General features: G+C 38.2%; 1 protein-coding gene across 1 annotated transcript in view; it reads right to left on the bottom strand.

Moving 5' to 3' along the window:
• Positions 1-13,442, bottom strand: part of aldh18a1 (aldehyde dehydrogenase 18 family, member A1) — a 32,809-nt gene that overhangs the window by 8,705 nt on the left and 10,662 nt on the right. Inside the window, exons 6-13 of the mRNA XM_061909692.1 lie at positions 11,762-11,914; positions 8,705-8,795; positions 8,264-8,388; positions 5,598-5,742; positions 5,447-5,520; positions 5,208-5,307; positions 4,900-5,120; positions 321-458 (exon numbers count right to left, since the gene is read on the bottom strand). Of these exons, the coding sequence (XP_061765676.1) occupies positions 321-458; positions 4,900-5,120; positions 5,208-5,307; positions 5,447-5,520; positions 5,598-5,742; positions 8,264-8,388; positions 8,705-8,795; positions 11,762-11,914 (1,047 nt within the window). The remainder of the gene's footprint in view (positions 1-320; positions 459-4,899; positions 5,121-5,207; positions 5,308-5,446; positions 5,521-5,597; positions 5,743-8,263; positions 8,389-8,704; positions 8,796-11,761; positions 11,915-13,442) is intronic.

Raw genomic sequence — 13,442 nt, 5'->3', positions numbered from 1 at the left:
TCCATCAGTGAGAGTTTTGAATGGTTGACCAAATACTTATTTTCCACCATAATTTACAAATAAATTCTTTAAAATTCCTACAACGTGAATTCCTGGATTTTTTTATTTTCACATTCTGTCTCTCACAGTTGAAGTGTACCTATGATGAAAATTACAGACCTCTGTCATTTTAAGTGGGAGAACTTGCGCAATCGGTGGCTGACTAAATACTTTTTTGCCCCTCTGTATGTACTGTTTTGATTTAATCCAAAATACATCTACACATTATCTTTCCATAAAGAAACTTTACTGCAGTGATATTTAGAATATAATTTTATTACCAGCTGTACAGCATCTCTGACTCCATGCACGGTGAGAGCTTCCTGTGTGATCTGATGGAGGACACCGATGGTGTTGGCCGCCTCTTTGCCGCCCTTTAGCAGCAGTGCATTACTGCTAGCTATGGCTAATGCTGACATCTGGAAGGAGGAACACAATATTCTTAATTCAATTTCTTAGTCTGGCAAAGAGCCTCAAGCCACGCGTATTAAAAAAAAAAGTTCCATCCTCATGATGCTATTGCTTTGCAACCAGCAAAGTGCATCGCAAAAAATATTCAAGAGGCACGATAGCAAACAGAAGGAGATGAAGAAAATACATAATGGTAACAAAAACAAACTAACCAACATTGCGGACTCCATTTACACATTACAACATTGATGATTTTCAATCAATCAATCAATGTTTATCTATATAGCCCTAAATCACAAGTGTCTCAAAGGGCTCCACAAACCACAACGACATCGTCAGTACGGAGCCCACATAAGGGCAAGGAAAAACTCACCCCAGTGGGACGTCGGTGACAGTGACTATGTGAAACCTTGGATGTCAAGCAGGTGTAACATGATATTGTGAAAGTCCAGTCCATAGTGGATCCAACATAACGGTGAGGGTCCAGTCCATCGTCAATCCAATATAGTAGCGAGAGATTTTCCTGTGCCTGTCATGCTGCTCATGATCAGGCATGTCCAATATACGGCGCCCGTCAATTTGGCACACGAGTCGGTTCAACAAGCACTCTGGCTGGGCGTTAATGTTAAATTTTAATACCTGGCGGTTTGATAGGTGCTCATCTGTCCCCATTTTTTGGTCAACGTGAGTGACCCAGGTCAGTGACCATGGAGTGTACTTTAGAGAAAGTAAATGCACAGCAATTACTTATATGACCCAATCCATACAACCTGCCCTAGTCATGGGGCAGAAAAAAAAGTCAACAAACATGGTCACACATAACACAATCTTCTCACTGAAATTTGTGAATGTCATAAAAAAAACAGCCAATTGCCATAAAAAAACTTCAAAATTACACCCATTTAAATCCATTGCAAGGCATGATGGTAAAAATACAAAAAACTCTACACACTTATCCATGTTTGGCGCATTTTAGCTGCTTGATATTTCTGATTAATTACACAACTTTTAAGAACGCCACAAAGGTAAACAAAGTAGGAGTTGAACTTTCACATGCTTTTAATACTCAATTTTAACCGTTATTAATTATATTTCCATGATACTATTATAAAATGTACACATAAATGTATGTATATGTATATATGTGTATATCTCCTTACCTTGCATGCTTTCGGCCCCCGGCCATTTTCTTTTTTTTTAGCCCAATGCGGCCCCCCAGTCAAAAGGTTTGGACAGCCCTGCTAATGGTCAAATATCCTAATATTTTATAATTCACCACTAGGCACAATTTTCAACAAGATACACATGGCTGCATAATTTTCTTTTGAGTATGTTATTGGCTTGAAAAGTCAATCTCGTGTCGCAAAGCAGTCTTTTAAAGAGGGTTACATTTTGGTGGTAATTCCCTGGGAGGAGTTTGTTCAAGTACCCCAAAGGGAATAAGCGGTAGAAAATGGATGGATGGAGTTTGTTCAAGTAAGAGTTCCCAAATCTTCACCTGTGAGTAACAACCTGTAAGGTTTGTTTTTTATTGTGTGCAATCTGTCATGATGGACATTTTGAACATGCATGTCAATTGGACACACCAGATGCAGGTGCTAATATGTTACACGTTTCCAGTGTGCACAACTGAGCAGGTTTGGGATCCCAAAATTCTAAAATACATAAATTTTCGCCTTAATAGGTGCTTTAAAATGTGGTGACTTTTAAAGACTGTTAAACCCTCAAAATTAATAATTTCTATTGTTGTATTTGCCACAAAAACTAAAAACATTCAAGAGAGACTTTTATGGGGATTAATATTTTTTTTATAGACTTGAGAGAAATTAAACTATCGCCAAAATTTATTTTGTAGATAAATGTGTGTTGTTTTATGAAAGCAAACAGAAAAATAATTGCAACCAAAACAAATATTGGCAAACAAAAATAATAGATTTAAATTTTTTTATTTTTTTTCCGAATCATTGTTTTTTTAGGTTTCAAATACTCATTTTGGTTACAAATTATTTTTTTGCTTGTGAATATTTTTTTTGTTCGCAAATAATTTTTTGGGGTTTTAAATGCTTTTTGGGTTAAAACTCAACTTCAATCTTGTGGACAGGGCCTCCTCTGAGCATATGTTAGAAACATTTTCATTGGTCAGTCTCACCCAGCAGTGGAAGGAGTCAACAGTCATGCTCATATGGTCACCCCCTTATCCTAGACTGACCAAAAAAATGGCTTTGTATAGATCGCCCAAAAGTTGAGTCTTAACCAAAAAAAATCATTGGCAGACAAAAAAAAAGTTTTGCAAACAAAAAATATAATCAGCCATAAAAATGATTTGCAAACAATAATTGATTTACTCCCAAATAATTGATTTGCAACCCCCAAAATACTGTGTAACCAATTAAATAGATTTGCAACCCAAAAATGTATTTGCAGTTACAAAATCGATTTGAAGCCCAAAAAAATATCAAATTAAAAAAATGTTGTAACCAAAAAAATATTTGTAACAAAAAAGGATTTGTAACCCAAAACACAATTTTAACAAAAGAAACAATTTGTAACCCCAAAAAATATTTTCATCCAAAAATTGTCACAAAAAATAATTAGTAACCAAAAGAAAGATATTTTTGGTTTGAAAATGTTTTTTAAATTTCAAAATAGATTTTTTTGTTTGAAAATCTTTTTATTGGTGGCAATGTTTTTCACAGTACGAAGGTCCTGCAGTCCTGGGTTCAAGCCCAGGCTCGGGATCTTTCTATGTGGAGTTTGCATGTTCTCCCCGTGAATGCGTGGGTTCCCTCCGGGTACTCCGGCTTCCTCCCACCTCCAAAGACATGCACCTGGGGATAGGTTGATTGGCAACACTAAATTGGCCCTAGTGTGTGAATGTGAGTGTGAATGTTGTCTGTCTATCTGTGTTGGCCCTTCTATGAGGTGGCGACTTGTCCAGGGTGTACCCCGCCTTCCGCCCAATTGTAGCTGAGATAGGCGCCAGCGCCCTCCGCAACCCCCAAAGGGAATAAGCAGTAGAAAATGGATGGATGGATGCATAACAAAACACACATTTCTCTGCATTGACTCTATCCTGGCAAATATTTTTGAAAAAGTCAGTTTTCACGTGGATCAAAGCAGTGTTAATTTCGACAGCAAAATTTGGTTTAGTTTTAGTCATAGTCTTTTGACTAAAATGTAATTTAGTTTTAGTCATAATTTAGTTATTTAAATTGTTTTAGTTTTAGTCTAGTTTTAGTTGGCGAAATATCATAAGATTATAGTCCACGAAAACTACAGTAGATTTAGTCGACTAAAGGGTAATATGAAAAACTTTTCCTTCAATTTCTGAAAGTCAAAGCAAAACAGCGGAAAAATCACAGATACAAGTCGTATTTTGAGGAAAATCCTGTCTCAAATTTAGTATTTCACGAGTATGCCGTGTAATAAACGGGATAACGTCGAGTGAGTTGTATGTTGTGGAAAATGCTTACCTGTGTGTGGATTTTGGTGTGATTCGACTGTAAATGTTGCTTCAATTTTGTTGTGTTTTTCCCCGTAATCCTCGTGCTGCATGTCTTGCACCGCGTCTTGTTATCTTTGACGTCAAATATAAAATTTCCCCATATGTCCTCTCTCCTCTTCCTCCCCGGCGTTGACATGTTGTCTTCTGCAGCGCATTCCCGGGTCGGGTCTCAAACGCAAACTACGTTTACGTAACTTCCTTACCACGTCGCTCTGATTGGTTCTCTTCCCAACTCCTCCCGCCTCTTCCTAACGAAATGAGTTCCGATTGGATCTCGTCTCTGGCAGACATTTTCGTCTCGTTTTTATTCGTTGACGAATATGTCAATACACCTTGTCATCGTCTTAGTCCACGTAAATTATTTTTTATTTAGTTATTGTCTCGTTTTAGTCAGAAAAAAAGGTCGTTGACGATAACTATGACGAAAATTTTTCGGCAACAAAATTAACACTGGATCGAAGTACGAAAAAAATTGTAAGTTATCAATCATCAATCAATCAATGTTTATTTATATAGCCCCAAATCACAAATGTCTCAAAGGACTGCACAAATCATTACGACTACAACATCCTCGGAAGAACCCACAAAAGGGCAAGGAAAACTCACACCCAGTGGGCAGGGAGAATTCACATCCAGTGGGACGCCAGTGACAATGCTGACTATGAGAAACCTTGGAGAGGACCTCAGATGTGGGCAACCCCCCCCCTCTAGGGGACCGAAAGCAATGGATGTCGAGCGGGTCTAACATGATACTGTGAAAGTTCAATCCATAGTGGCTCCAAGTTAGCATACATTTCTCAAATCGTGACCGACTTGTCCCAATTAGCCCTCTCCCTCACATAATGCTTCCTCTCTAAATAACTTTTAATGAACCTAAATGGTTGTCACTAAGCCAAAAAAGCACCACCCGATTTGTGAAGCGAGGACCCCAATGTTGCCGTTACCTGCGGGACACAGTCGGGCCAAGCCTCGAAGATGACCAGAAGAACCCCGACCGGCACAGTGATCTGCTCCAGCTCCAAGTTGTGAGCCACCCTGGTCCTGCGCAGTACCCGGCCCACACTGTCCAGGGTGGCGGTCGCTATCTGGCGCAGATCCACAGCCAGGCTGTTGAGCTTGGCTGCCGACAGGTTTAGACACCTTAGCGTGGCGGACGGAAGTTGGCCTGCGGAGAGGAAAAAACGAACATTCTCAGTTGGCTGAGGAAGTTATGTTGAAGCCTCATGTCTGTGTGCACGTGCTGTTGTGCTACCTGCACTGACTGCCAGCTCTAAGTCCATCTTGTTGGCGGAAAGAATCTCCTCTTTCCTTTCAACCAAAAGGTCTGCAAGGTGGTAGATGATCTCGCACCTCTGCAAGCGTTCAAATATAAAATAGTAACAGGTGCATAAGTGCATTCGTCCACTAGAGGTCAGTGTTGATGCATGCACGCTAAGGTTGACTCGCCTTAGCCATTCAGCAACTGAAAAAAAAAAGAAACTGGATTCTTACCTGTTCCGGGTGCAAAGATGCCAGCTTTCTTCCCATATTTCGAGCGGTTTCTGTCTGCTGCTCGACAGTCAGGCCTAAATCAATCTCAAAGAGGCTATAGTTTGTTTTACTTAATCACTGTGGATCCCTCAAGAAGCTCGGGCGCACTCACCAGCTGGTTTAGTCTCAGAAAAAAATGTGCCCACTTTCTTCCCGTCCACAATGTCAGTGATGACGTGGCCCGTGACTTTGGGATGGGTGCCGTTGGCGATAACCACGGAGGTGCCACCTTGTAACGCCCAGATGGACGACGTTACCTGCAGACGAGGGCAGAAATGAGTTAGAATGTCACAAAATATTTCCAAACTTTCAGACTTCCTTGATTTAAAAACAAAGGTTATTTATTTCATATAATCAATCCTTTTTAGGAGCACAAAAAAGGTAGAAAAACTAAAAAGCAAAAACAAATTAGCAATATTTATTTGAGCATTTTAGTGTACTTTTGCCTCCATTCCGCCGAATCCTTGAGACTTGGCTTTGGACTTCTTTTAACCAGACCTAGACCACAATTTGAAGCTTTGTGGCCTGGCCCAGGCATTAAACCTCTTGTGGTTTTGTTGTTTTTGCATAATCCTGCGCACTACCGTATTTTTCGGGGTATAAGTCGCACCTGCCAAAAATGCATAATAAAGAAGGAAAAAAACGTATATAAGTCGCACTGGAGTATAAGTCGCATTTTTGGGGGAAATTTATTTGATAAAACCCAACACCAAGAATAGAAATTTTAAAAGCAATTTAAAATAAAGAGTAGTGAACAACAGGCTGAATAAGTGTACGTTATATGACACATAAATAACCAATTTAGAACATGCCTGGTTTGTTAACGTAACATATTATGGTAAGAGTCATTCAAATAACTATAACATATAGAACATGCTATACGTTTACCAAACAATCTGTCACTCCTAATTGTTAAATCCCATGAAATCTTATACGTCTAGTCTCTTACGTGAATGAGCTAAATAATATTATTTGATATTTTATGGTAATGTGGTAATAATTTCAAACATAAGTCGCTCCTGAGTATAAGTCGCACCCCAGGCCAAACTATGAAAAAAACTGCGACTTATAGTCTGAAAAATATGGTAATTGAATAACTCTGATCTGTGTGCTTTTCACAGGTAACAAACAAACATAGCAAAATATTTCTTGGACTGTCTCCATTATTTTATTTTACTTTTTCAAGCCTAATTTTAGGCACAATACTGAAAATAGAAGAGTAGGGGCCTCATTTCCTGTATAAAGCCTGCTGTGTACAAAAAAGTTGCATCAACAGGGGTGAAATGTACGTAAAAACTTTCACCGCAAACGTTGGTATTTATCGAAAAATTACATGCAAAAAAGTTTGCGTATTCCTAAGCACTCTTTGGACCATGCGTGGAGCTCACGCAAAGTTTTTCAGATACGGGAATCAGCGACACCTGATTCTGTCACCACGAAATAAAACCCATATATGCACTGTAAAATACATACTGATATTTCATTATGAATCAGCATTCTTACATTCTGGATGTATTGTATATTTGTTAGTAAATATGCAAATATAGAGCTGTACTAAAGTACTTATATTGTACATGCACTTACAATGTGGGGGGGGTCATTGAAGTATTGTTTATTTGATCATTTTTATGTAACAATAGTAATGTATAAATAGGTAGGGATGAGTGCGTATTTGACTTTGTGTGAAAACTGAGAAGTATTTTTTAAGACTACAGCCAAAAAATATGGATTGCAGCACATTCTCTAGTTGGATCAAATCATTTGAGATGTATTAATGTACTTATATTGTACATGCACTTTTAATGTGGTGGGTCATTGAAGTATTGTTTATTTGATCATTTTTATGTAATTATAGTAATGTATAAATAGGTAGGGAGGAGTGCGTCTGACTGTGTGAAAACGGTGGAAAGTATTTTTTTAAGATTAAAGACCAAAAAATATGGATTGCAGCACAATATATAGTTAGATAAAATCATTGCATTAATTTAGCTAAAGATACGTTTAACCTTTTCCCAATACATTTAGACTTTGGGAGTTTATGACATCATGTACTGTAGCCATGCTGCATATACACAGCTATGTAGCCTATTTTATTACCAGTCAGATATTTTTTTACAAAAAACACATTTTAAGTTGACAATCAAATATTGAAATGTTCTTGTAAGCGTGAAAATACCCACAAAAGCTTAAAATATTGTTCGATAACTACTTTTTTGTCATATAACAGAATTTCTGCTTTGCAATACTTGACAAAATAAAGACATTAGTATTAAAAACATTATTTGTACAAAGGCTAGGCAAACAGAAGGCTTTTAGGTGAACCTGTTTTTCTTTATATCTGCAACAGTTCTCGGTCACAGTAGAGCAGACACTGTGATCCTTCAAATATTGACATGCCTGTTGCTATTTTTATTAGATATACCGTTACTTAGCCTTTAAAAAAAATGATCATGTTAAGGTACTTGATGTAATATGCATCAATCTGAAAATATTCTTCTTTGGAGTCGCAGTCTTCTTTATTGATAGTCCAACACCTGATCCTGTGGATTAGATCAGCAGCATTTTCCTGATCTAGTTAGCATGACCATTTATGAAAGATAGTCGGAGGACGTCAGGGAGTTATAATCAGAAGTGTGTGCAGCATTATTATATAAAGCAGATTTTTTTCCGAGGTTTGTGCGTACACAATGTTTTGCGGTAGAATCCAGACATTATTTCATAATGCAGGCCCCTACAGTCAAACATGAATAACATTGATTTAAGCATATTTCAACGTACTTTAGCCTCCATGCCGCCGATTCCCACTCTGGACTTTGTCCCGTAGGTGATGGACTGTTGATCTCCGGGATAGAAGGTGTCGATGAGCTTTGAGTCATCGGTTCCGGGGGGGCTGTTGTACAGTCCTGTGACATCAACAAGGTCTTATGTAACTGGTTAAAAATGACTGACAATTTAAGGGTAAAAAAAAAGCCATTTGATTCTGAGAAGTGACGTTTTCAAAACGGATGACTGATGTACGCAAACATTGCTAAAGTCAACTCCATCAGCATCCATTTGAGACCTGAAGACAGAAGGTCCGTGTTTGTCCCTCTACAATAGACCAGTTGACCCTGAGAGGCGTCAAGCCCACTTGGTCACGAGCGAGGCAGATGGTGTCGTTAGCCCGACAGCTGACCCCAAACTCCCCCAGCCCAGTGCCGTTGCCGTGGCGACACATACCTTCCACATCAGAGAGCACGATTAGCAGGTCGGCCCTCATCTCCACGGCGAGACGCGCCGCCAGGCTGTCGTTGTCCTTAATGCTGATCACCTGCAGAAAACGCTAATAAGAAAAACCGCTGGAAAACAAGCTTAATGTACGTCAACACATTGAACTGTATGAACTGCTCCTTTTTCATTTAATTTAGGTACACTTACATGATCCAATGAAAAAATACTGAAAAAAAGATAGGACATGCCTAGCAGGCACAAGACATTGAAACAATGTTGAGAACTTGTTGAATTAGGTCCTGACTGTTTTTTCCAACTGAAAAAACATGCTTTTTGACGACGTTTAATCGATGTCGGGTTTTGACGTTAAAGGCCTACATAAACCTATAATAACAACCACGGAGTCTGATAGTTTATATATCAATGATGAAATCTTAACATTGCAACACATGCCAATACGGCCGGTTTAGTTTACTAAATTAAAATTTTAATTTTCCCGCGGAGTTTCCTGTTGAAAACGTCGCGGATTGATGACGCGTACGATGACGCGTGTTTGTGACGTTATTGGTTGGAGGGGACATATTAGCCAGCACCACTTGCGGCTAAAAGTCGTCTCTTTTCATCGCGCAATTACACAGTATTTTGGACATCTGTGTTGCTGAATCTTTTGCAATTTGTTCAATTAATAATGGAGAAGTCAAAGTGGAAAAATGGAGTTGGGAATTTTTAGCCTTTAGCCACACAAACACACAGTGTTTCCTTGTTTAAAATTCCCGGAGGTAAAGCTTTACTATGGATCAGAGCGGTCAAGCGAACATAGTTCCCGACCACTTGTCAACCGGCAGGTTTCAGTGAGAAAATTGTGGTAAAAAGTCGCCTCTTACCGGAGATCAGCGGAGCTTGCGCCTTCTATGCAGCTGCCGTGACTTCCCTCAGAGACTGGCGCAACACACCCGTGGACACACTCTTCAGACTATCAGGTACTATTTAACTCACTAAAACACTAGCAACACATTCGAAAGATAAGGGATCTCCCATAATTATCCTAGTAAATGTGTCTAAAAACATCTGAATCGCTCCCAATGCAATCGCCTTTTTTTTTTTTTTACTTAATTTTTTTATTTTTTTCTAGTCCTTCACTATCAATATCATCATCCACAAATCTTTCATCCTCGCTCAAATTAATGGGGAAATTGTCGCTTTCTCGGTCCGAATAGCTCTTGATGCTGGAGGCTTACATTATAAACAATGTGAGGATGTGGCCTTGCGATGAGGTGGCGACTTGTCCAGGGTGTACGCCGCCTTCCGCCCGATTGTAGCTAAGATAGGCACCAGCGCCCCCCGCGACTCCACAAGGGAATAAACGGTAGAAAATGGATGGGATGGATGTGAGGTGCCCTCAGGCTTTTTTATTAACGACCAAAAGTTGCGAACTTTATCGTCGATGTTCTCTACTAAATCCTTTCAGCAAAAATATGGCAATATCGCGAAATGATCAAGTATAACACGTAGATTGGACCTGCTATCCCCGTTTACATAAGAAAATCTAATTTCACTAGGCCTTTAATTTGACCATTGAATTTTGGTCATATCCCAACCAATATTCTACAACACAAACGCAGCATTGATTAAACATCATCAAAAAAGCATGTTTCAATGTCGGGTTCTGACGTTAATTTGACCATTGAATGTTGGTCATTTCCCAACCAATATTCGACAACACAAATGAACATTGAAACAACATGCTTTTTCACAACTTTTATTCAATGTGGGGTTGTGACGTTGATTTGACTGTTATCATGCTCGACAGCACACTTGTTTAGAGTGTCCACCCCGAGATAGGTAGGTTGTGAGTTCAAACCCCGGCCGAGTCATACCAAAAACTATAAAAATGGGACCTATTACCTCCCTGCTTGGCACTCAGCATCAAGAGTTGGAATAGGGGGTTAAATCACCAGAAGTGATTCCCGGGCGCGGCACCGCTGCTGCCCACTGCTCCCCTCACCTCCCAGGGGGTGAACAAGGGGATGGGTCAAATGCAGAGAACAAATTTCGCCACACCTCGTGTGTGTGACAATCATTGGTACTTTAACTTTAACTTTCTTTTCAAGCTCACATAAACAACATTACCCGGTCTGCTTACTTTCATCTACGCAACATTAATCGACTTCGCCCATCCCTAACCCCACATAATGCTGCCATACTAGTTCATAGCCTTGCCACCTCTCACCCGGACTAATGCATCTCACACCTGTTTGGTCTCCCTCACAAGTCACTTCACAAAATTCAGCTTCTCCAGAACTCTGCAGCCTTGATAATAACCAGAACCCCTTCAATCCAGCACATCATCCCTGTTCTGCAAGAACTCCATTGGTTACTCATCGAAAACCGTATCCAATTTAAAATAATTATCCTTACTTTCAAAGCTATTCATAACCTTTCTCCATTATATCTCTGACCTGCTCCATGTCGCCATGCCCTCACGTTCCCTAAGATCCTCTTCATCCATCCATCTCACCGTCCCCTTATATACGTATTTAGCTGCTCAGCCCATCATCTTTAGGAACTCATGTCACCAGACCTTGGTGACATCGACTCAATATCCCTCTTTAAATCAAGATTCAAAACACACCTATTCCTGACTGCTTATTCACTGAAATCTTATCGATCTTTGTTGTTATTTTTATCCAATTGATTTTATTGTTTTGATTTCTTATGTTGTCCTTCAGTGCCCAGAAAGGCGACTTATAAGTAAAATGTATTATTAGTATTATTATTGTTATTGAAATTTGGTAATTTCATAACCAACAACATGGATCCAACGTTGAACAAATGACAACTATTTTGCAACGTTTCAAAGTCAGTTTTAAAGGACATGTATGTACAATCAACGTTGTAATTTGTAAAAAAATATATATATAAAATGACACACACACACCATATTTTTGTATTTCAAAATATGTGAAAAATCTGGGTTTTTTTGTATAATCCACTATACTGTCTATTGTGCACCGTGACACCTTCAGTCTTGCCCGCCACCCTTGACGTATCTTTACCCACATTTACCCCCTGCAGGTCGCTGTCGGGCTCCGGCGGGGGCACGACGGCGTCGTTTGTGTTGATGATGGGTACAATGTTCATGCGCAATAGCTCCTGCAAGGTGCTGTTCAGGTTCTTCCTCTTCTGGTGATCATAGAAGTCCAGATTGGTCACCAGAATCTAAATGATAAAGCCACAAATAATAAAACAAAGGCTTTAACACTTAAGGCCCCTTACAAACGCAGACACACTTTTTACCTTTGGTCCCAAAACAGTACATCTCTCGTAAAAGATAGTGCTGTCAAAAGGTAAATTTTTAATCAGGTTAATCACACTTTTTAATTTTGATTAATCGCGATAAATTGCAGTAAATTAATTGCTAGAATAATTCTCAATTACCTAACGCTGCCTTTCAGGGACCCAACTACAGTTAAGACAAGGGTCACCAACGCGGTGCCTGCGGGCACCAGGTAGCCCGTAAGGACCAGATGAGTAGCTCGCTGGCCTGTTCTAAAAATAGCTCAAATAGCAGCACTTACCAGTGAGCTGCCTCTATTTTTAAAATTTTATTTATTTACTACCAAGCTGGTCTTGCTTTGCTCGACATTTTTAATTCTAAGAGCGACAAAACTCAAATAGAATTTGAAAATCCAAGAAAATATTTTAAAGACTTGGTTTTCACTTGTTTAAATACATTCATTAATTTGTTTTACTTTGCTTCTTATAACTTTCAGAAAGACAATTTTAGAGAATAAACACAACCTTAAAAATTATTCTAGGATTTTTAAACACATATACCTTTTAAATTCCTTCCTCTTCTTTCCTGACAATTTAAATCAATGTTCAAGTGTTTTGTTTTGTTTTTTGTAAAAAATAATAAATACATTTTAATTGAATTCTTCATTTTAGCTTCTGTTTTTTTCGACGAAGAATATTTGTGAAATATTTCTTCAGACTTATTATGATTAAAATTCAAAAAGATTATTTTGGCAAATCTAGAAAATCTGTAGAATCAAATTTAAATCTTATTTCAAAGTATTTTGAATTTAATTTAAAATTTTAGTTCTGGAAAATCTAGAAGAAATAATGATTTGTTAGAAATATAGCTTGGTCCAATTTGTTATATATTCTAACAAAGTGCAAATTGGATTTTAACCTATTTAAAACATGTCATCAACATTTTAAAATTAATCTTAATCAGGAAAAATTACTATTGATGTTCCATAAATTATTTTTTAATTTTTTTCTAAAAGATTCAAATTAGCTAGTTTTTCTCATCATTTTTTTCGGTTGAATTTTGAATTTTAAAGAGTTGAAATTGAAGATAAACTATGTTTTAACATTTAATTTTATTTTTTTTCATCATTTATTCTCTACAAAAAACCTTCCGTAAAGGAAAAAAAATGTACGACGGAATGACAGACAAAAATACCCATTTTTTTAATATATATACATTTATTTATTAAAGGTAAATAGAGAAAATTGGCTATTTCTGGCAATTTATTTAATTGTGTATCAAACTGGTAGCCCTTCACATTAATCAGTACCCAAGAAGTAGCTCTTGGTTTCAAAAAGGTTGGTGACCCCTGAGTTAAGGTAAGGGAGCATGTGCAGTCAAAAGAAACACATTATTCCTGGAATATTTGCATTGTAATTATTCTTGTTTTAATGTGTTTACTTTGTCAAATACAACTTCAATATTTAGATT

This window comes from Nerophis ophidion, linkage group LG08 (genome assembly GCF_033978795.1).
Source record: "Nerophis ophidion isolate RoL-2023_Sa linkage group LG08, RoL_Noph_v1.0, whole genome shotgun sequence".
Taxonomy (NCBI): domain Eukaryota; kingdom Metazoa; phylum Chordata; class Actinopteri; order Syngnathiformes; family Syngnathidae; genus Nerophis; species Nerophis ophidion.
Note: the sequence above shows the minus strand (reverse complement) of the source record. Positions and strands in the feature narration are given on the sequence as shown.